A 25,543-nucleotide genomic window follows, 5' to 3' on the forward strand; every position below is an offset into this window, starting at 1 on the left:
ATAATTATATACGTAGGTACACAGTACAATACACTAGTGTTTGCATGTTAACTCTGATTAGTGTGTTGAATGGTTCATTCACAACACAACACATGAATCATGATGTAATTATGTACTTCACATCATCATTGAATAGCTTGACTAAAAAACATAACCATGCAGCTACACAAGCTTAAATTCAATTTCTGTGACATTTAAACAACAATGCTGTTGTGAATCACTTCTATAAATATTGAAACTAAAATATCACAATAAGGTAAAGAACATCTGGTCTATGGCAAAACAATATAAGCATGCGACAAACAATCTGAGTGTGCAAGTACTACGTATGTAGTATCTAGCTACTAGAGGTAAAATAGCAGAGCTTAAATAACTATTGAGTCTCAACTGCGTATTCAATTGCAAGAGGATCATTAGACAATGACATCATATTTCAGTCACATAAGCTCATGATTATGTGCTTCAAAATCAAAGGACTATTCTTTCCTGTATGTGCATGTTACATATGTATTACAATGGTGCCACACTTCATAATATCAGGCAAAGGTATTTGTCTAAGAGTATTATCACTCTTGTTTGGTGACTTCATGCAGGCCTGCTGTCCCTGTAGTTAGGCAACATAACACAAGACCTTCAGGTTACCATATCATTCCACTTGGCTTTGATAATGTTTTTTTTGGCTATGTGAGAGCTTAACTTGGTCAAACAGCTTCTCCAACTATTGTAGTCACAGAATTTGAGAATTAATGGTACATTCATTTTTAAGTTACAACAAATTGAGACTGAAAAAATTGTTACTCCGGTTGTTACTGAAGTGAGATACTCTTCACTGACCACATTAATCTAATTAAGGTTGCTAATTAAACCAATTGACACTGGCTGACTAAACAACCCATTACATGCATGCACAAGTGTGGCGGTTGCACACAAGTTAGAGCAATGATACAATCTTTTAGCCAAGACTTCAATCAGCAGGGTGGGGGCAACTGAAGCAATTTGCCTCAGGCTTAGGTCACACCCTGTAGACCGAGCCCCCAGTCAGTGTGTCCTTGCCCTACTTCCTCCATACTACAGAGCCCAAATTTTCACATTCTGTCCCAGGTCGGTTATTTCTTGATACGTGCACGTGTAACACAATGCATATTTAAGGCATTGCAAACTGAGATTTCAGTAGAAATCATCTCGGTAGCTACACTGAGTCAGTGCACTTGTGAGAACCACAGCACTGATAGATGCAATCAGATTGCAGCATTTTCAAAGGGGTCTCCGTTCTGACTGCGATTCTTGGTGACAGCTTCTAGTTTTATGAGTGAGGAGGTCATGAGAATATGGTGATTGTGGTGAATCTAATAGCTAATTTATAATCAGGCCTGGGGCTGTACAACTAGACCCTCATGCAGACTACTCGGTTACGACAAGAACCATAGTACAAATAGGTCATAACCGAGGTACCATCATGCATTTCAAACACGTTCAGGGTTCACAACAAAGCCGTGCCGGACTGACAAAAGCTAACCTGAACTGAATATTCCGAGCACACCGAAAAGTAACGGAACTATCCTCTGGATCATTTTGGGACGATCACGTTACTGCGTTGACTCTGCCTCGGACTCCGCGAAGCTTAGTAGGCTTTTACAAGTAGTAGGCTTTTACAAAGGATTTTTGCTATTGAATTAGCTGGCGGCGAGCGACTGGCGGCGGAAGAGCCGCCACGCTATTGAGTCACGTGACTTTATCCACTTGAGTGGGCACTGCTAATTAGATATTTATATTATTCCTATGCAGACCTCTGAAGTATGATGCACAGATTACAATCAAACAAACAAATTACAAATAGCTTAATCAATATTAATAATTGTTGCTAGACCAGCTAGTCTTTGCTTAAATTGATCAATGTCCTTATAGACGGGTTGCCTATTTAGGGCGTGTCCCTTGTGTAACGCAAGAAAACGCGACTTTCCGTTTTACGCATGATTACAATGTTGGTCAAGAAGTCAACAAAAAACCCATTTTTTAAAATAGTTTGACAAACGTTTTTGATTCTTCAAAGGTACAAGGTGAGTTAAAATCATCCAGTCTATCATTCTAAGTAGTAGCAAAGTCTTACAAAGAATGTTTTCAGCGAGTTTTATCGCTTTCCAAAAACCCGAGATTGAGAGAAAATCATCTTCTCGCACAGCCTTCACCTTACACGCTGGATATGTTATAGCTCGAACTTTTCTCTATAACATACTTTCTGTTCTGAAGGCTGGCTAACTCTTGCTTGCTAAAGTTAACCGAAACGTTCATTTTCTCCAATAGCCGTAATACATTTTTGACTTAGCGAACTCGGAAAGTATGTGGAAAATTTACGGCAAAACGACCACGCCTTAAAAAGGCAACCCGTCTATAGAGTCAATCACATGTTGGGGTAGAGAATTCCAGAGTTTGATAGTGAAGGGAAAGAAGGAATATAGATAAGAATCAATTCTTGTCATTGGTTGTATAAATCTCTTGCTATGGCCTCTTGTATCATGTAACATTGATACTGTAACAGGTGTAGGTAAGAATTTGCTGAGATCAGGGGCGGATCCAAAGTTTGGAAAAGGGGGGGTGCGCTTTGCTGAAAAGTTGAAGAGCAAAAAAAAAAAGGTCACAGCAATAATGGCTGCCTTTATCAAATGTATTTACTATAAAGTATATAAAGATCCTTATTCAGGTCCTTATTCATAGCTTCATAGTTAAGCTACACTGCCTCATGAACACTGTGACTGCTTTATTAGAGTGACTGCTCTATTAGAGTATCTCGATCTTGTATGCAATTTTTTTGAAAGAGATGGAGGAAGGGGGGGCACCGGAGATGTCAATGTGGTGATTAATGATCTTAAACATCATAATAGCCTTCTGTTCTTCTCTACATTCAGCAAGGGTCGGCCACTTAAGGTTTCAGCATTTGTAAAAGTTATTCATCACAAATCTTGCTGCTTGCCTCTGACTTCTTTCTATCATATTGATATCCTTTTGTGTGTGTGTGGTGACCAAATAATGGCTGCATAATCTAATATAGGCTTTACCATCACTTTGTAACAATTAGTTTTAATTTCAAGTGGGCAGTTATGCAAATTTCGTTGCAGAAATCTTTTAGTTCTGTTAGCCTTGTTGGTAGTTTGCTTTATATGTTCAGACCAAGTAAGATTGTGACTAATTGTTACACCTAAGTACTTAGCATGGGCAACTTCCTTAATTTCTTTGTTTTGAATTTTATATTGGTTTAGAATTAGATGCTTTTTGTTGGTTATTCTGAGAAACTCAGGGTTAAATACCATTTTCCATTCATCAGCCTGGCCACTTTCTGAGAGAATCCAGATCTCCCTGTAACTGTTGGCAGTCCTGCTCTGAATGAATAGTAACACATCATCAGCATACAGTTTAATTTTGGATAATATCCCATTTGGCAAATCATTAATAAAGTTCAGAAAGAGTAATGGGGCCAAGACAGTGCCCTGGGGTACACCGGAAGTCACTGTAGATGAATCATTCTGCTGACCCTCAACTATTACACGCTGGGATCTTTGTAGAACAAAATATTGTATCCATGCAGTCTAGTAATTTTCCTCGGATACCATAATGATAAAGTTTGTGGAACAAATGCTGGTGGGATACTTTGTCAAATGTCTTAGAGAAGTCTAAAAAACAACGTCAGTCTGCTCATTTTTTGTTTAAGTTCTCAGCGAAATCATTTACTGTTAGCAATAACCGAGTTTCACATGATCGCCTTTGGCGGAAGCCGTGTTGTTAATCACACAAGATGTTATATTTACTAAGATGAGCATAAATATGTGAATAGACAATTGCAATGTGCTCTAATAGTTTTGAGCAAATACAAGTTAATGACACAGGTCTGTAGTTACTCTGTCACCTTTCTTAAACAGTGGTATGACATTTGCCTCTTTCCAGTCTACAGTTAATACACATTGTTGTAATGAGGCTTGGAATATAAAAGATAAGGATGGAGCAATCTCTTCACAGGTTTCCTTCAATAGATGTGCAGGTATTCCATCAGGTCCACAGGCTTTATGTACATCCAGGGTCCTAAGAAGTTCAAGGACACCATTAGTTTTGATAAGAATTGGGTTGATGTCTGGTTTCGATTGTTCATGTATCATGGGGAGAGCTTCTACTGTTACTGGAGTAAATACTGAAGTGAAGTAGTCATTAAGTATTTGAGCTTTAGCAGAACTATTATTAATTACACTGTTTTCAACCTGTAAAGGTGCTACACCACAATGGTCTTTCTTTTGACTATTTATAACCCTTTTGACACAGTACCGTTTGAATCAAGTAATTCTTCAATATAGTTATTGTATGTATTACAACATTCTCTTTGGACCTCACGTTTGAAACATCAATGAGAGTCCCAGTTCCTACTGCGATTTGTTTTACACCTTTGTACCGTTACTGTATTTTTTAGACTATATACCAAAAAGCAGATCTACGATGGTTCCTGTCACAGTATACAGACCGGTTTGCCAGCCACCATTGATTCTAGCTAGCTAGCTAGTGATGGAATAATTTCCCATAACCTTGTGAACTGAAGGGGGGAAAAAAATGGTGAGCATTTTAGTGGAACATGCAAGAATGATCAGTCAACAGTAGTTTCAGGCATTGTATAATATCTGTAGCAGCACAATTAATACTTCCAACATTAGAATTTACCTGGCACTGAATGGAGGAGATTTGCCACCAACTGGTTTCTAGATACTATAATGACAAAGATGACCTGGAGGGATGGTTTGCTCTACAATGACATGCTCGTGTCTTATATAGCTATACCGTATAGTCTAAATATTTTGAGAGAGAAAATATTTGCCATTTTGAGGTTTTGGGGGTTGCCAACAGCAAAAATTTTGTTTTTGACAATTAATATTTAGACCTCCGTATACTAATACTTTTTGGGATTGCTTGCAAAAATCTATGAAAAAGTTTAATTAGGTAACATTGCCTGCTCAACCTCAAAGATTTTGCTCCTTGACATGCTATTCAGTAGCAGCTAGGTCTTGATTGCTCTGGTTTCTGCCGCGTTTCAGGCATGGAGACTCAGCTGCTGTGGGTGCATGCTAATATACCAGCTTACAAGTGATGATCAAACTTTGGATTATAGCTATAACTAAATTGAATTGATTATACCGGCAATAATGATAATGTACTCTGTATAGGGCCCCACATGTAAAGCAAGTTTTAAAGGTAACTGTTTAACATTTCTATACCTGCGACATTGACATTATAGCTAATATGAGGAATTTTTCTTAGGAAAAGTCAGTTGGTATAGTTATACAAGTCAGTATATATTATTCAGTTATACCATGAAAAGATTTTGGCCCAGCTCTCGTGAATTTCTACAGTGGAACCTCTCTATATTACAGACATTTTGGGACCCAGAAATTTTAACCACTTTTTGCTGTAATATAGAGGTTTTCCTCTTTCAGAGGTAAAAAATGTATTAACCTTGCAGACCTGGAGGTTTTTTCTATTGTGTCCTTAAGTCGGAGAGTTTGCTAAGAGAGGTTCCACTGTAGATCCATTATTACTTCTAATGGCAACCTATTTGCTCTGGGCCCGGCTTTTATTCAGCATAAAAATGAATGCTGGCCAAGATGCATGTATAGCCGGTGTTTTCATATCAGTTGTCTATCAAATCAACAACTTTGGTTTTAGATTTGATATAGCTTGCAGAAAAGTGCTCTCTGGAGGCACATCTGGAGAAGAGCAGAGCATATAGCTATTTTTTTTCCAGGTTTTTATTATACATGTTGATTTTATAGGGAGAGAGAAAACCATCAATACAGCAGACCTATTGTTTCTACTGAAGATGTGCTTCTGCTTCAACAAGATCTAGAGATATTGGCACAATGGACCGAGGACTGGTTAATGACTTTTAATCTATCAAAATGCGAGCATCTACTCATAACAAACAAACATTCACCTATTTTATATGAACATAAATGGCTATATCATTAACAACTTGAAGGTTAACTCCAACAAATATCTTGGAGTCACTACTACTAATAACCTAAGTTGGAGAAAACACATCAATAATGTTGTGAACAAAGCAAACTCAGTCACTAGAGGTTACCTCCAAAGAAATTTAAGACAATGTTCAACATCAGTGAAATCGAAAGCTTACTTAGCATTTGTTAGGTCAATAGTAGAATATGCATCTGTAATTTTATCCCTCTATATATACCAATTGTGACAAAACTGCTTTGGAAAAGGTACAGTGTAAAGCTGCCCGATTTGTGTGCAATTATTTTTCAAGTTATTCAAGTGTCTCATCAATGCTTTCTGAACTAAAGTAGAATTCATTGGAAACAGACAGATTCAATCAAGACTTATTATATGTTTTATAAAATTCTAAATGAGATAGTTGAAGTTGACTTTAGTCACTATCTACACCCATCTCGGCCATCTGGAACAAAAACTCGAGGTCACCAGCAAAAGTTTAGACAACTTCAAGCAAGCCGGGATAAACTCTTATCATCATTCATTTTTGCCAGCCACCATATGCGAATGGAACTCTTTGCCAAGAGGTGTAGTTGATTCTTCTAGTGTAGATGAGTTTATGAACAAATTGTACCAGCATGCACACATACACTCATGTTTGAGTTTATAAAACATGATTGGAACCGAAAACCAAAATCACGATTATAATAAAAACGAATTAAATTTCTTAAAAACACGAGATCTGCACACGCCCTTTTCCCCTGAGGCGCTCTGTTAAGGTGCGCGCCCGCGAATTTATTGTTGCCACAGGCACGAGAGCAGTACTTGAGGAGGATGAGATGAATAGTATTATATCCTTTTATTTTCGATCGTATTTTCGAGTTTTGTTGGTGATAAGTATTTCAGCGATTGTGTTTCTGTTAGTGTTCTCGCGACAAGCCAACCAAGATCCGTCCGATGAATTTATAATATACGACAACACAGAGCGAGTCACAGAGAGACCAGACTCTTCGGAGACACCAATACCACCTCAGTCAGAATCTTCATCCTCTATTCCACCGGCTACACAGCTTCAGGTATTAACAGAACCACCAATTAATCCCAATTTTCTCCCGCCATTGGTGTTAGACAGAATTAAATCCTTTGTGTTTTTTGTTGGACATGCAAGGAGTGGTCACAGCATTGTGGGAGCCATATTAGACAGTCATCCTCACATTGTGATATCCCACGAGGAAGATTTGTTTCACAAGTTGGTTGATGAGTATAAAAATTATAACAAGTCACAGGTATTTAACACATTATGGCATAATTCTTACACGTCCGCTAGAGATGGATTGAGGACACACACAGGCACAGCTAAAAAGAAAGGATATACACTGGCAATTGATGGATTATATCAAGGCACTTATCAATCTTACATTGATGTGATTGGAGACAAGAGAGGCGGCTTTACTGCAGATATGATGGCAAAAAACTTTAGCATTTGGGAATCTGTTTTCCTCAAATTGAAATCAACCATCAGTTTACCGATGAAAGTAGTCCGTGTCATTCGGAATCCTTATGACAACATTGCTACTATAGTATTGATCAAGTGTAGAGGTTCTATTGGCATTCAGATAAAGGACATAAAAGAAAGCAATAAAACTTTCTCATGCAATCTTCCAGATTTGGTTGACAGTGAAATCAATGAATATTTCCAATTGTTTAAGGGAATTGAGGACGCTAAGGCCAAACACAATCTTGACATTATAGAAATACATGGACAAGATCTCACTGCTAACCCGAAGAAAGCCATCAGTGAAATGTGCAGTTTTCTACAAGTTACTTGTGATGATAATTTCTTGACAGTGTGCAGTGACAAAATATTTCCAACAGAATCAAAAACTCGTCACAAGTTCAAGTGGAAAAATGAACATATCTCAAAAATTAAGGAGAACATCAACAGGTTTAGTAACTTGCATAGATACGACTTTAACTCATGATATCTTTGTATATTTTATTTCTATATCAGAATTTGCAATTACCAGATACCACTTTGTATCGTGTCAGAACTCACCATGCATATAGTACCTCTGTTACTTCTCTAGCACGATACAGAACAGGGTTCTGTTCTGTTACATAACTTTTCATCCCCCTGTAAGATATGTGAATCTTAATCCCTCCATTATTCTAGTTAGCAGTTTGACAAGCAATAAATGTCTCCATTGAGAATACATCGACAACCACTCTATTATAGCAACAAAAATATTGAGCCATGTCCTCTGATCATCATGTCATCCTTCTGAATAGAGAAGTGAATGATTAAGCAAAGCCAGAAGCCAGTAAAAAATATACTCTACAGAGCCAATATATTGCAGCTTGTTAACTGTATATGTATGTTTCTAGGTAAAGAATATAGCTACATTCTCAAATACAGTTCTAAAATATAGCCATGTGTTACTGGATGCCATCTACATCAAAACAGTAGACACTGTAACAGAATATTACAACACTGTTACTTGGCAGAAGCATCAAATACAGTACAAGTTTTAGTGAATAATAGTCTTGGTCCACTTCAAAATGAGGGCAAAAGTAGCTACCACGTTTCTCAGCATTTCCTGTTACTACTGTCAACAGTGATACAGACCATAAGGGAACACTCCCAGTTTCTGCAACCTTGCACTGTTTATCAGTACTTTTCTTCACATGTGCACCAAATGTAGCTATAGATATAGCCCATATTAGGATTTTGTCCCATGAAAACACAGCCATTTGCAAGTTGTGTCATAAAGTTTACCTATATAGTCTACCTTTGAAACATGCATCTTTTTACATAGTGGGTGAAGAATTATTTTAACTGCTATCCCTCTAGTGACCCACAAGAAGGCTGAAAAGTAACTGACTAGGATCACAACATTAAACTTAGTGAATAATTCTTAGATAAGGTAGTGACTTGCATTGATCCCCAGACAGTTTACGTACATCGTGTTACTCTTCACTTCAAAATCTTACTTAATGAGGAAAATGGACATGATAATTATATCTGTGATATAAATACGCATACAGGTTTGTTAAAATATGTGGTGGTGTTAACATGTTCATGATGGGGTATGAGAGGAGTTGCCAGTTAGTTACTACATCTGGTAACTTGTACACCAGTCACTGGTATCAATGGGATGAATGAAGTGGTTGTACCGTTGATACCAAAATATAAATCACCAATACATCCACTATGACAGTGGAATAGGATCTTCTTGATTTTAGTGAGATGACTGGGGACCCTCATAACATAAATACACAAGTGTCTAAATAAAATGTATAGATACTCAATAAAAAGTATAGTGTGCATGACTATGACCTCCGTTGCAGTCCATGGATGGCCTGACCACTCAAAATATAATTGTGTTGAATGCAATTAAACTCTAATACTGTAATTGAAGCATGGTATATATGCATTAACTAAGCTGGAGCATTACTTATGACACGTAAAAAAATGCTCAGAGTCTTCTGAAACACTTTCTTCCATCCCAACCTGTAGTACCACCCATACTTGAAAGTATTTGTGAATCAGTTGAGTCAGAAGCAGACCCTCTTTATTAGGTCAATGTATTACTTTTTCCTCAGTAAAATTTTTTCCTGGCTACGCCACTGACAATAACACAAAGACCAGACTCTTCAGAGACACCAGACACAATTATCACGTCAGGCAGAAACTTCATTGTCTATTCACCGGCTACACAGTTTCAGGTGTTAACAGAACCACCAATTAATCCCATTTTTTCTCCCACCATTGGTGTTGGACAAAATTAAATCTTTTGTACTTTTTGTTGAACGTGCAAGGAGTGGTCACAGCATTGTGGGAGCCATATTGGATTCACATTGTGATATCTCATGAGGAAAATTTGTTTCACAAGTTGGTTGATGAAAAACTTATTGTAACAAGGCACAAATATTTAACACATTATGGTATAATTATTACACGTCTAGATCTGCTAGAGATGGACTGAGGACACACACAGACACAGCTAAAAAGAAGGGATATGCACTGGCAATTGATGGAATATATCAAGGCATTTATCAATCTTACATCGATGTGATCGGAGACAAGAGAGGAGACTTTACTGCAGATATGATGGCAAAAAATTTCAGCACTTGGGAATCTGTTTTCCTCAAATTGAAATCAACTATCAGTTTACCGATAAAAGTGGTCCGTGTCATTCAGAATCCTTATGACAACATTGCCACTATAATACTGATCAAGTGTAGAGGTTCTATTGGCATTCAGATAAAGGACATAAAAGAAAGCAATAAAACTTTCTCATGCAATCACCCAGATTTGGTTGACAGTGAAATAAATGAATATTTCCAATTATTGTATAAGGATGCTAAGGCAAAACACAATCTTGAGATTATAGAAACACATGGACAAGATCTCACTGCTAACCCGAAGAAAGTCGTCAGTGAAATTTGTAGTTTTCTACAAGTTACTTGTGATGATAATTTCTTGACCTTGTGTAGGGACAAAATATTTCCAACAGAATCAAAAACTCATTACAAGTTCAATTGGAAAGGTGAACAAATCTCAAAAATTAAAGAGAACACCAACAGGTTTAGTAACTTGCATAGATACGACTTTAACTCATGATATCTTTGTAGATTTTATATAATTTGGAATAATACCTGCAGTATAGAGTTTGCAATTATTTGAAAAATCTCTTTAGTGAAAATTGCCAGATATTGTGTCAGAATTCAGCATGCATATAGTTTTACCTCTGTTACTTCTCTAGTATGATACAGCACAGGGTTCTATTCTATTACATTTGTTGGCAAAACTTTTTCTCCTGTAAGAAATGTGAATCTAGACTTCTCTTGTCAAACAAGAAATTTGTCTCCATTGAGAATGCATCGATCTATTATAGTAACAAAATGTCCTCTGTTCCACCACATCACACTAAAATATCATCCTGATTTAGCAAAGCCAGAAGCAGTGACAAATTCACTTTATAGAGCCATTATCTTTGTGAAGACTTATCATCTATATCGATGTAGAATAAACAGTTCATTTTGCAACAGAATAGCTATCACTTTAATTACTTGTGCAACACTGTGTTACTTGGCACTGTTGGCAGAAGCATACTACAAATTTAGTAAGTACAAGTGTACGGAAAAAATAGGGATCACAGAAAAAAAAGTAGGAAACAAGGGAGGTGGCCTACATCTGCAGGGGAAGATTTGGGGGGAGGGGGGGGGGGCTTTCCTTTTAACTAATACTTAGCCATCATAACCCAATTTCTTCTATGTTTAATCAAAAGCAGACCTATTTCAGGAGCTACACATTACTAGCAACACAAATTGTGACTTGATCTTGAAAAACCTACCGGTACCTTTTTAGCACATTGGTCAATTTTCTGTTTTATAGCTTAAATGAGGTACTGGGTATTTGTTTATCTTGTGTTAAAAAAATTTCAGCTTAATATCTTTAAACATTCCTGTGACGTGTCCTGTACATTACAAACTAACTTTTATGGTAATGTATTGAGTTCTGTGAGTGATTAAGGGAGACAAATGGTGACAAATCAAATTTACCAATAATTCCATTCTTACCATCTAAAATACTTTAAAGGACATTTCTGATAGATTAATGAAATATTCTTGGTATTCTTCTGCAATTAATTGCCATGTATCATTGTCTAAGGCTAAGTTTTAGCCATTCCAGCAGATGAACAAATCTCCCAATTTGTAAGTCAATTGTTATCTCACGCATGTGAAATTACTACATGGCCTAATATAATCATCCATATCTCCTAGTAAAATGAAGCTATGGGTGTGAAATTTCACAGCAAGAAGGTTTAATAGTTGCTTTATCCAAATCTGTAAAAAATTAATTTTTTTAAAAATTGTTGAAATTTTCATTTGAGTTTTCCCAAAAAGTTTGCTTGTGCCCAAAAGATAGGTTTTCCAAGATCCGGTCACAGTTATGTTTATGTAAGTATGCCTATTGTTTAACACTGCTCCACAGAGGGGTTCCTCCTTTTTCCTCAAGAATTCTTCAAAAAAAAAAAGGTTCACTTGTGGGTTGCATCTCCCTAGTTACAAAAGTTTTAACTGGGTTTCGTTTTATTGAGATAGATTGCAATACTTTCTGCTATGGCTACAATAGGAGATCTGTACTATTGTAAGCGGATTAAGGTAGGGGCGGGCGTTTCCGGACAAAGTTTGCAAACGCATTAGAAATTTGTTCATTTCTCCTCGAGAGAAAAACGGATTCTAAAATGCTTAGTGCTGAATTGTAGTTAATGAACTAAGCTATCAGTGGTATAAATTGTGGATGGTAAAGTAAGTATAGGGTAATAGGAGAAAGAGCAGTTTAAATTTGCAGTTTGAGAAAATGCCAAAAATTTTAATATGTGGCTGGGGTTTCCGGACATCACAAAAGAAGGCGTACCTGCCATTGTTATGGGAAATGCTGCACTCTATTGAGTATCATGGCCCTGCAGAGACTGATAGCATTCTGTTTGTCTGGTTACTTTGTTGGTGACAGTGATTTTTTAGAAGCAGAAGTACTGCCAGCCGGCCTTGCTGGGACCATACGAGTGTCTTGGCAGCATAGATTCCTTCACTAATTTAAGAATGTCAGCAAAGTAACATGCTGCTGTATTTATACTGTTGTGTCAGATCAGTTCCAGAACAATCTTTAATTAACCTATATCCCAGTTTCTGAAACCTTTCTCTATTGTCTAGTTTAACATGCCACATGTGTACCAATGTAGTTAGCTAGCCCATATCTTAGCCAAGTCCCAAGAGCAATAGCTTTTGCCATGCACAACACACAACCAATAGGGTTGTACCGTTTTCACATTTTACACCCAATACCGATATTCGATATATCTATTCCCGATACAGGTTTTTCTAATGAACTGATATCATACTTCTATTATGTATTACATAGCAAAAACAGTGTTCCAATACTACCTATACTAACCCCATTTTAAGTCAGTATTGAAACAACTGTTTCAAAAACTCACTATATATATACATCGAGACAAAACATACTTCAAACCTATAAATGACTCCAATGCTATTCACTGTTGAGGCCTGTGATCTGTTTGAACTTGGGTAAAATTTTTGGACAATTAGTTCCAAAACCAAAACATATACAGTCAGTGTTTGTGTATAAACAATGCTGTGTTACAGCATAACAGAGTATGTAGCCTGATCACTATGGCTGAATCTAATCCTTTCATTCATTGGTACTTATGACTGTTCACACAAAAGGATTTTATCCAAACTTGTCTGTTTTTGTCAGTGCTAAGAACAAAAAATCAACCACCAAAAAACAAAGAAGTGGTACAAAAAAATGCTCAAAAAAAAGAAATCTTTGACTAACCTGAGATACTTATCAATATTAATTTTATCAGTATTGATACCAATATAATATCAGTATCGGTCCCTAACAAGGCAATAATAATGGTGTCAACATTTAGCAAATAAACCAAATTCACATAGTCTACTTTTGAACCAGGCATATGCATCTTTACTCCCTCACAGTTGGTGGAAGAATTAACCTCTAGAAAAGTAACTGGAATGAGATTCTCAACATGACCAAATCTTATGACTTGCACTGATTCCCAGACAGTCATACTTCTCTTTGTGCTATAGGACATAATACCCTTCATTTACTTAATGAGAAAATGGACATGATATATCTGTGATATAAATATGCATACAGGTTTGTTAAAAGATGTGGTGTTCATGATGGGGTATGAGAGGAGTTGCCAGTTAGTTACTACATCTGGTAACTTGTACACCAGTCACTGGTACCAATGGGATGAATGAAGTGGTCATACCACTGACACCAAAAAGTAAATCACCAATACATCCACTATGACCAGTGGAATAGGATCCTCTTGATGTCAGTGAGATGTCTGGGGACCCTCCTGTTAACATAAATACACAAGTGTAAAATAAAATGTATAGATACTTATATAGGGGAACTTCACAAACAAAGGCTACCTAAAGTGACCTTTCAATATGGTGCATACTGAGGCCTCAAAGCTATAGGACCTAAGGTGGTCTTGACTGCTTGACATGGTCCCTATTATGAGATCATGAAGTACACCTTGGCTATGTTTGGGACTTAACCAATATGGTCACTGTTATAAGGCAGTCTTGTTATTAAAAGAGGTAGCCACTAAGTGAGGCTCCACAGTATAGACAGCTCACCTAAATATACTACACTCGTTGGATAGAAGTCTAGTTGAGTAGCATCACCAGGGGAAGAATCCTGGACTGTTTGACGAAAGTCGACTGACAGCTCACCTATTTGTCCTATTCTGTATTGCACAATCATTACATAAATGAAATATATAATATATTGGATGTCTACCTTGTTGCATTGACTATATGGACACTATCCGCAGCTATTAGGAATGGTGATCTAATGACAGCTGCACCAGAACCCAAATCAAATCTGTGACCGGCACACTTATTATTAGTTGACTGACAATACAGCATGTCTTACCTGTACTCTACAATGCCATTATTTAAGCCAATCGATAGATAGTTACCAGGAACGCCTGCAGGCTAGAAGGTACATTAAAACAAAATACGTAGACCCGGAACATTTGCTAATTCCATTTTGTACTGTAGTTTATAATCTTACATACATCACCAAAAATTTACAGCGACTAGCACAGCTAGTTTACTCACCGGTCCAATATAAAAGAGCAAACCATTGATAGAAGTTGATACAAAAGAAAGGAAGATTGAAGTCCCAATTGACAGACTGTATATGTACAAAATTAAACACAGTTAAATACAACTATTCTGCATACCGTGGTCGAGATGTGAGTATATCAGTTGAGAGCTGCAAGTAACCATCTCCTCCAAACTGAGCATGTGTGAAGGTCACAACTATAAAGAGCAGTTTAGTTACATGTAATAGCATTTAATATAAACCAACCTTCAGTACAAGTGTCACCAGCAAATGGCAGAATACACTGGCAGGATTGTATTTGTGTGTCAGCTACAGTTTCTACAATACATATTCCATTGTTCTGGCAGAGATTTTCTGAGCACAGTAGTTCCTCACACTGTGCACCAGTGTACTGATCAGTACACAGACAATTGAAGCGTTCACCATCATACGTACACGTACCACCATTCATGCAAGGCTGGCTGAGGCATGGATCAGGACTCGGACATTTCTCAATGTTCAGGCCACCAGTAGAGTCTACTATGAAATCAACCACTTCATCAAGGTTGGGGCTAGTTCTCAGCTCCCTGATACATCCAGCATACCCAACTTCAGTGTTATTAGCATAGACCATTGTAAAGTCTTCTACACCACCTATGAACAAGGGGCCACCAAGCTGCAGCAAGGTCTCAGTCCCTGGTGATGATCCTGTGGTAGTAACACCATTTACTGTCAACATCCCAGATTGTCCATTTCTTCTTGCTTCAATGATATGCCAGTCATTCAAGTCCAGTTGATATCTACTTTCTATCAATGCTGTCCCACTGCCCAAGTTGTACTGAAACTGAACAAACCCAGACGATAGACTCAATGAAATATACTCAGTCCCATTTGTTTGCCCGTTGTACAAGATTAATCCATCTGAAGCATTTGGTTTGATCTCTAAATAAAGTCTTGTATTGCCGAAGCTCTCATTGAGACTGGGGTAAGAGATGTAGGAATTGCCAGTGAAGTACACCACATCGATGATGGTCACTAGAGAATAAGTGAAGTAAATTTAGTTCATAAGATGCGTACTTACCATTGGAGCAGGTCTCTCCTCTAAATCCAAACCTGCACTGACAGGTGAACATCCTGCCATTGCCATCACTGGTACATGTTCCACCATTCATACAGGGAGACAGTGCACAAGGGTCAGTGGGGCACTCACCAATGTTCCCACCAGACAAGGAGTCACCAATTATACTATAATTCCTACCATTCACCTGTAGCAATCCACCAGTAAAGACACATACATGATAACATCATACTTACTATCAACTCATCTATACAGCCGGTGAATCCAGAACTAGCTCCAATTGATCTGGACACAGCAGAGTAAGTATCAACGCCTCCAAGATACAGAAATCCTATGATGTCCAGTTGATTTGTTGTACCAGTTGATGTTCCATTGTAATATACACCATTATCAATGGTGAGAGACCCAAACTGTAAGGAACGTCTGGCCTCCACTGTATGCCATTCAAACAAGCTGACCACATCACTGACAATACGTACATTACCCGACCCAAGGTTATATCTGAATTCAATACGTGAGTTTACTATACTAACTGATACAAAGTCAATGGCTTTAGTAATGTCACCAGAATACAGCAATAGTCCATCAGCTTGTGCAGGGTAGAATGTGATTGTTATTGATGTTGTAGATCTGCCACCAATGAGCTGACGATAGCGTAGATGAGAAGTCACATTGAAAAATGGATTTGCAATCTCAACAACTGTACAAGAAAAATAAAAAAAAGTATGTGAGACAATTACACATAAGTAGTCTAGTACTGTGAATTTGCCGTCCATTTTAACATTGTGTACTATGTATTATGTACTGTGAATTGTAAACTGCATTACGATAAAATGCACTAATACACAATATGCATAAATATCAGTTCAAATGGACAGAAAATCCATAGTACTGACAATTAAACCTTCAACAGCCCTTAGTACTGTACAATGGCAAAATGCTTATCTACTATCTAGTTGTTTGAGTCAAATACACTTTCCACAGCACATATGACTCACTTTGGTCACATCTCTCTCCACTAGCACCAACAGGACACAAACAAGTATAGTCTATTCCATTGACAGCAACCACACATGTAGCACCAGCTGCACACAGTAGAGGGTCCTCACACGGATTGATGGTGGATGTTCCACACAATGCACCAGTGAAGGGGAATGGGCAATTGCAGAAGAAATTAGTTCCAGCGTCTTCACAGTCACCACCATTCATACAAGGATTAGGGTGACAGAGGGTAAAATTACATACTCCAACACCATAGCCCATTTCAGCATCTAATATCAAGTCTATTAGCTCATCGTTGATGGTTAACTGATCAATACAGCCTTGAAAACCACCAGCTGTACCTGTGACACTAGAAATGTCTGCAACTCCATCTGTCCCACCAATCCAGAGGTTCCCTCCAAGATTTAGTGACATCAGAGCTCCAAAAGAGTAGCCATAAACTGGAGCATCGTCATTGACAATGAGAGACCCATTGTGTCCAAACTTGTTCACTTCAATATGATGCCATTCATCCAACTGTAGTCGACTGCTACTCCTGATAACAACTGGTTCACTGCCTACCCCATTGTCATAGCCAAACTCCACAAATCCATCAACAAGGGAGAAGTATACATACTCACTGAAGTCCAAATTTGAAAATGAGTTGAATAAAATTAAGCCATCGTTTTCAGTGGGTCTAATGTACAGTGATATAGTCAGATTAATGCTGGCATTGCGGATGGGACCAAATGTGATGTAGGAGTCTCCACCAAATGAAGGAGTAGTGATATTTATAACTACAGAAAATATGCGTATAAACACATAGTTTATTTGCATGACAGGTGATTTAAGTACTTTCTGACTGTGTATAACTAAGCAATAAATAGAATTGTCAAAGAAACAAGCTATTTAGCCAAGGTAAATAACAATTATGTAAATATCAGGGGCGTAGCCAGGGGGGGTTCAAAGGGTTCGGACGAACCCCCTTTTCAGAGTTAAGTTTTTTAAATCGTGATACTGGTTAACTAGAACTGAATTAACTTACACAAATCCACTGAAATGGGTAGCTACAGGTCTTCAGGCAGAGGAATTCAAGTACCTCTACTCGCTATTGCGAATGAATTTATAAGAATACACATGTTTACACGTGTACACGTGTTTACATGTGCACACCTACGAAATTCTATACTTAGGCAGAACCGCCCTTTTGGAAATCCTGCCTATGCCCCTGAATATATATACATTACTATAATACCTTCTTCACATAATCTTCCATTCCTCCCAAGAGGACACTGACAAATAAAATTATTCCCTCGTTCCAGACAGTTTCCTCCAAACAGACACATATCAGGAGCACAAGTGAAGTTAGACATTTCACAGTTTTGTCCAACAAACCCATCAACACATTGACACATAAAGGAATACATAGCCTGATCAACACAAGTTCCTCCATTGAGACACTGCACATAACTACATGCTGAACTTTGACACTGGCCAATAGCTAAGGCTTCTACATTATCCTCAAGTAGTTGTAACATTTGCCCATTGACTTGTAGTTCTGCAACACAGCCTATAAACCCTGATCCCTCTGGTAGCGGAGGATTGATAAGACTAAAATTACTGACACCACCGATGTAGAGCAAACCACCATCCAACATCAAACTAGGGAAACTTCCTTGTAAAAATCCTGTGTATGTATCCATGTTGTCCACTTGTAGTTCACCATATTCACCATCTTGACTGATACTGATAACATGCCACTCATCATCATCAATACGGGATCCTCCCCTGATTTCTATGAGCCCCGAACCTGAGTCATATCTAAACACTGGGATACCTCCTTCTAAGGACAAGGACAAATATGGAGCATTTTCTTCCATGGATTGTGCAAAATAAAGTACTAATCCTTCAGAAGAGTTTGGTCTAACTGCAATATCAATGGTAGTGGTAATTGAAGCATTAGAAAGCAGTTCAAATGTTAAATATGAATCTCCAGTGAAAGATGGTGTTCTTATATCAATATCTAAGGCAAAAGAAAAGGTATATAATACAACAGACTTACAATACAGCACACAAAGTTACCTTCAGTGCAGTTAGTTCCTGCAAATCCTAAAGAACACAGACATCGGTATTCACCCTCAAGTTCACCATCAACACAAGTGGAGTTATTCTCACAAGGAGCAAGTTGGCACACACCAAGGTTCACCTCACAATTCATTCCAGTATGTGTTGGGGGACACAAACAAGTGTACATGTCTATACCATCCTTACATATTCCACCACTAAGACAAGGATTGGGATCACACTCATCAATGTTTGTATTGCAGGTCTCATTTGTAAACCCAGGAACACAATCACATGAGAAACCATCCACTAAATCACTGCAAGTTCCATTGTTCACACAGGGATTGGGGCTACAATCATCAATGTTAAAGGAGCAGTTTTTGTCAGTAAAACCAGGTACACAATCACAAGAGAAATCATTTACTGAGTCTCTACATGTTCCATTGTTCTGGCAAGGATCAGGACTACAATCATCAATGTTTACATCACATGTTTTGCTAGTAAAGCCAGCTACACAGTCACAGGTGAAGTCATTTATTAAATCATTACACATTCCGCCATTTTCACAAGGATCAGGGCTACATTCATCAATATTAGTAGAGCAGTTTTTATCAGTAAAACCAGGTACACACTCACACATAAAATCATTTGTCGAATCAAAGCACATTCCGTTGTTCTCACAAGGGTTAGGATTGCATTCATCAATGTCAATCGTACACATTGGTCCTGTATAACCGGGAACGCATTCGCAAGAAAAGTCATTTATCATGTCAACACAGGTTCCATCATTCTCACAAGGGTTGGGACTACAGTCATCAACGTTAGTTGAGCAGTTTTTGTCTGCAAAACCAGGTACACATTCACAAGAGAAGTCATCTATCAAATCAGAACATGTTCCATTGTTCTCACAAGGATTGGGACTGCAATCATCAATGTTAGTAGCACATGTTTTATCAGTAAAGCCGGCTACACAGTCACAAAAGAAATCATTTACTAAATCAAAACAAGTTGCATTATTCTGGCAAGGGTCAGGACTACATTCGTCAATATTAGTAGAGCATAGGACATCAGTAAAACCAGCCAAACAGTTACATGTAAAGTTGTTCTTTGAGTCAATACATGTCCCATTATTCTCACAAGGATTAGGAGTGCAGTCATCAATATTGACGGCACATGTTGGTCCCGTATAGCCTAGTAAACATATACATGAAAAGCTATTTATAAAATCAATACAAGTGCCATTATTCTCACAAGGGTTGGGGCTACAGTCATCAATATTAGTTGAACAGTTTTTGTCAGTAAAACCAGGCACACATTCGCAAGAGAAGTCATTTACTAAATCAGTACACATTGCACTGTTCTGGCATGGATCAGGGCTGCACTCATTGATGTTAGTAGAGCAGGTTTTATCAGTGTAGCCAGCTACACAAGCACAAGAGAAGTCATCCACTAAATCACTACAAGTTCCATTATTCTGACAAGGGTCAGGACTACAATCATCAATGTTTACATCACATGTTTTGCTAGTAAAGCCAGCTACACAGCTACAAGAGAAATCAGCTACCAAGTCAAAACAAGTTCCATTATTCTCACAGGGATAAGGGTCACAGTCATTGATGTTAAATGCACAAGTTTCTCCAGTAAAGCCAAAAATACAGTTACACATAAATGTTGTTCCTATATCAATACAGGTAGCATCATTACGACAGGGATTGGGGTCACAGTTGTTACGTGGAACTTCACAAGTGGCTCCAGTGAAGCCTTCTACACATAGACAAAAATAGCTGTTCACACCATCAAAGCATGTGGCATTGTTTCGGCATGCATCATTTGCACAATCATCAATATTTGTTTCACACAGCAAGCCCGTGTAGCCCAATACACAATCACACATAAACCCATCAGGAAGATCGGTGCAAATACCTCCATTCTGACAGCCTTGAACAGTAGAGCAATTCGTAAGGCCGAGATCACACGTAGACCCTGTGAAACCTGATGGGCAGGTACAAGTGAAATCATTAACAAGATCAGTACAGGTGCCTTCATTGAGACACGGGTTAGGATCACAATCATCTATGTTAACATCACATAGCCCCCCAGTATAGCCAGCATCACAAAAGCAGAAAAAGTCATCGATACCATCCAGGCAATTGCCATTCTGGCATGGATTAGGATCACAATCATTAATATTCTCACGACATGTCTCTCCAGTGTACCCATCTGCACATGAGCAATTGAAGCCACCCAACAGGTCCGCACAGGTCCCACCATTGGTGCAAGGGTTAGGTATACAGTCATTTATATCTTGTTCACATGTGACACCAGTGTAGCCAGGAGCACACATACAAGTTGTCGAGTTGATGCCATCAATACATGTACCTCCATTGGCACACAGTCCAGGACTGCAGTCATTAATGTTCACTTCACAATCTGATCCAGTAAACCCAACTGGACACATGCATGTGAAACTATCAACTCCGTCAATACAAGTAGCATTGCTGACACAAGGGTCTGAATGGCAGTCATCAATATCTACATCACAAAGCTCACCAGTAAAGCCACTAGCACAAGTACAATTGAATGTATCTACCCCAAGTAGGTCTGTGCATGTTGCACCATTATCACAAGGAGGTGGCATACAATCATTAATAACAGTCTCACACAGTGAGCCAGTAAACTCTGGTGTACACCTACAATTGAAGTTACCATCCGTCTCAAAAACACATGTTCCATTATTCAAACAAACAACGAGGTCACAACTATCCATTTCACACAGGTCTCCAGTAAATCCATTAGGACACTGACATGTGAAGCTCCCAAATGTGTTATTGCAAGTACCTCCATTCATACATGGATCATTTCCACATTCATCAATATCTACCTCGCACCTAGTTCCTGTTAACCCACTAGGACAATTACAGGAAAATGTGTCATTTGCTTCAATGCATGTTCCATTATTGAGACAAGGGTTAAGAGTGCAGTTCAAAATATCAATCCGGCAATGATTACCTGTATACCGGTCAGGACATTCACAACTGAAAGAAGCAATTCCATCAACACATGTACCACCATTTGCACAAGGGTTGGGCATGCAATCATTGATGTCCTCTTCACACAGAATACCAGTGAACCCATTGGAGCATAAGCACTCAAAGTCATCTACCAGGTCTCTGCATCTTCCTCCATTCTCACATGTCATATTACTACAATCATTGATATTAAGCTCACAAAACTGGCCAGTAAATCCTGGAACACACAAGCAGGAGAACCCCCCTATTTGGTCCACACATGCAGCATTGTTAGTACAGTTGTTACCAATGCAGTCGTCAATGTTAACATCACAGTCTCTACCAGTGTATCCTTCAGTACAGATGCACATATAGTCACCTATTTCATCTAAACAGGTTGCATTATTTAAACAAGGACTGCTAGCACACTCGTTGATATCAATCTCACAACTGGTACCATTGTATCCCATGGGACACTGACAAATAAACCCATCTCCATCTTCAATACATGTGGCATTATTCTCACAAGGATCAGATGCACATTGAAGAATCTCTGTATTGCAAGTAGGGTCAGTAAAGCCATCCATGCAGGTGCAGTTAAAACCATTAACCAGATCTGTACATGTTCCATTGTTACTGCAGGGCATACTGGAACAATCATCAATATCAACAGAACAGTTAACACCAGTGTAACCAGCATCACACAGGCAATCATACTGGTTAATACCATCCATACAAGTAGCACCATTAAGACAAGGGTCTGGAGAACATTCATTAATGTCAGTCTCACAGTGAGTGCCAGTATAGCCATCCAAACACTCACACATGTACGACCCAGGAGTAGGATCATTGACACACATACCATTGTTCATACATGGCTCCTGGTCACAGTCGTCCATGAAAACACTACAATTCTCACTGGTATACCCTGGTGAACACATGCACATGTAGCTATTGATCCCATCTATACAAGTGCCATTGTTAAGACAAGGTTCATCAATACAATCGTTGATATTGATCTCACATAAGTCACCGTCAAAACCCATCGGACATACACATGTAAAGCCTGCTACTTCATCTATACAAGTTGCTCCATTCATACAGCCAGGATCAGCCATGGCACAGTCATCGATGTTTGTTGAACAAAGGGGATCTGTGAAACCTCTTCTACAGAAGCACATAAAACCTCCAGGCTCATTTTCACATAGCGCATCATTTTGGCAGGGCATCTCAGTTCCACACTCATCAACGTCTTCTGTACAATTTCTGCCAGTGTAACCAGGGGCACATATGCAATTGTAGTCATTTATTTGATCAACACAGGTTGACAAAACATGACAGGGAGATGGACTACATTCATCGACTTCATTCTCACAAAACATCCCATTAAATCCATTTACACATTGACAAGATGTTTCCGTGCTGTTTAATACCACACACAGTCCACTGTTCTCACAGAAATCTTCTTGTGGCATACATGAAGACTCTAGTTCACAACTGGACCCTCCAAATCCTACTGAGCAGTTACAGTAAAATGATTCAATGTCATCAATACATGTGCCGTTATTCAAGCAAACATCAACATCACAATTGTCAATGTTCATATCACAGTTTGTACCAGTAAATCCAAAATCACACTCGCACATAAAATCATCAATCAAATCAATACAGCGCCCATTGACACAAAGATTGTCCACACAATCATTGATATTAGTTTGACACTGACGTCCAGTAAAACCATTGGGACATTCACATACAAACTCATTAATTAGATCTACACAGGTTGCATTATTCAAACAAGGATCACTGATACACTCGTCAATATCTATATCGCAGGTATCACCAGTGAAACCAAATGGACAATCACATGTAAAGGTGGTGCCACTAGTGTCTTCCATGCACAATCCATTGTTCTCACATGGACTGGGATGACAAGGAGTTCTTATGTCTGTACAATTTTGCCCTGTAAACTCATTGGTGCATTCACAAAGATATGATAGGCCATCAAGTGTGATAATATTTGAACAATTTCCACCATTCTCACAAGGCATGGATGCACAAAATGATGGGTGTTCACAAAGTGGCCCAAAATGTGTGTCCGGACATTGGCAAGTAAAGTTAAGACTGCTCTCTTTTATACACGTACCAGAATTTTCACAAACGTTTGGTGAACATGGATCTAGATACACATGCGATTTAACACTTGTTCAATGTACTCGATAACTATAACTACTTACCACAGTCCCTCTCATCAGTATTGTCTCCACAATCATCCACATCATCACACAACTGAAACTGGGATACACACTGACCATTGTCACACTGTATTGGTGTTGTGTCACTGGCTGCACAGTTATTATCTGTAACACAAAACAAACAAAATGATGATAGAGATCTCCCACTATATAACATTAGTCGTTATCACCACCAAGTGATTGAGTCAGGAAGAGTTGATTTATTTGTAGTTAGTTAATATATTGCATTCTGTAAGTACGTGAAATAATCAATTATAATGTATGTATGTGTGTAATTAATTTTCTTTTGGACTAATCAGTGATTAACTGGCTGTTCAGTACAATAAATGTGAATAAAACATGCAACTTTTTTTTTCAATCCAGTGCATGTCAGCTTCTACCATGTCTATATATGTGGCTCAGTAACATCCTGCAGAAAACAAGCGGGTTATGCCAATGTTTTTATGACAGCAAATGTGGACAGTGTCCATGAGTACTAAGTATCTATAAAAAAGATTATTGCTAGAGTAAGTTAGTTGATTAAAGTCACAGTCAATACACACTTAGAAATTCAACATTAAAACAAGAACATGGCTATATTGCAGAAAATATTCGAGTAAAAAGTTAGTAAATTTATTTAGTATTATAGTTTTGTTTCTAAGAAAGTTGCAAATAGACCATGCCAAGTAGCTACACTTCTTACCAATTGGACAATCTGCTTCATCAGACCCATCAGTACACTGACTTTCACCATTACACCGTACTGATATTGGTAGACAAGCTGTGTTGTTACACTGGAACTCCTCACTTGTACACTCTGTAATAATAAATCTTTATTTGTATAATGTATTGAATGAGATCATGGGTAATGTGAGCAAGTATGGCTGATAGCTAATGGAAAAAGTGTATATTAAAACTATATAGCTGAAGTAGGACTTACATGCGGCTATTGAGCATTGAATTCACTGTACATTGTAAGTGTATGAGTGTTGTGCTATAGATTATCAGCGTCCACATACCTCTGCAGTTAAACTCATCCGAGCCATTTACGCAGTCGCTGATGTTGTCACATCTGAGGATCATCGGTATACAATTACCATCTTGACACTCAAACTGCATGACGGGATCACAATTCTGGCTGGAAACTAAAGGATAGACATACGATAAGCGGTGGGGCCGGCTAACTAGCAAACTTTTAAAGCATAGCTACCAAATAAATGAGTGTCTAAATGTTCAAGGTGCTTTTCGGATAAGGAAATATGGTTGGCGCCGCATTTCAAATGACCAGCCTTCGCTACACGCAAGGTGGTGCAGGGGGGCGTAACTGGGCTAACCTTCGCTGAAAGCAGCCAAAATCAGTAGCGCGGCAAACAACGAACTGATTGATAGCTTCCAACTATTCATTATAATTTCTCCAGCATCAACAAACTGTATCAAACTAGCTCGATACTCCCATGAAGCGAGCTCGATGAAGCAGGCTCCAGCCTGGTATTAAATGGAAATAACGTAATTAGAAAACGTTCGT

General features: G+C 38.3%; 2 protein-coding genes across 2 annotated transcripts in view; both read right to left on the minus strand.

The window, feature by feature from the left end:
• Positions 1 to 1,624, minus strand: part of LOC136256576 (hemicentin-1-like) — a 160,428-nt gene extending 158,804 nt beyond the window's left edge. Inside the window, exon 1 of the mRNA XM_066049553.1 lies at positions 1,517 to 1,624. Within this exon, the coding sequence (XP_065905625.1) occupies positions 1,517 to 1,571 (55 nt within the window). The 5' untranslated portion in view covers positions 1,572 to 1,624. The remainder of the gene's footprint in view (positions 1 to 1,516) is intronic.
• A 12,026-nt stretch (positions 1,625 to 13,650) lies between these two features.
• Positions 13,651 to 25,531, minus strand: LOC136255340 (protein eyes shut homolog). Its single transcript, XM_066048078.1, has 16 exons — positions 25,353 to 25,531; positions 25,038 to 25,163; positions 24,722 to 24,835; positions 24,022 to 24,144; positions 18,795 to 23,963; positions 17,968 to 18,735; positions 16,730 to 17,509; positions 15,968 to 16,431; positions 15,735 to 15,918; positions 14,921 to 15,688; positions 14,793 to 14,871; positions 14,668 to 14,743; positions 14,480 to 14,541; positions 14,345 to 14,428; positions 14,182 to 14,291; positions 13,651 to 13,895 (listed from the first exon to the last, which is right to left on the minus strand). Exons 1-16 carry the CDS (start codon positions 25,420 to 25,422, stop codon positions 13,738 to 13,740), a joined length of 9,135 nt encoding a protein of 3,044 aa, XP_065904150.1. The 5' UTR covers positions 25,423 to 25,531; the 3' UTR covers positions 13,651 to 13,737.
• Positions 25,532 to 25,543: the final 12 nt, after the last annotated feature.

Source organism: Dysidea avara, chromosome 5, assembly GCF_963678975.1.
Source record: "Dysidea avara chromosome 5, odDysAvar1.4, whole genome shotgun sequence".
Lineage (NCBI taxonomy): Eukaryota > Metazoa > Porifera > Demospongiae > Dictyoceratida > Dysideidae > Dysidea > Dysidea avara.

What these genes read in the sequence shown, in the direction of transcription:
- LOC136255340 (XM_066048078.1), bottom strand. Translation starts at nt 25,422, where the DNA reads ATGAATAGTTGGAAGCTATCAATCAGTTCGTTGTTTGCCGCGCTACTG. An exon ending in TTTGGCTGCTTTCAGCGAAG is followed by an intron (nt 25,164 to 25,352) that starts GTTAGCCCAGTT and finishes TCTATCCTTTAG; the next exon opens with TTTCCAGCCAGAATTGTGAT. An exon ending in AGGAGAGACCTGCTCCAATG is followed by an intron (nt 15,689 to 15,734) that starts GTAAGTACGCAT and finishes CTTATTCTCTAG; the next exon opens with TGACCATCATCGATGTGGTG.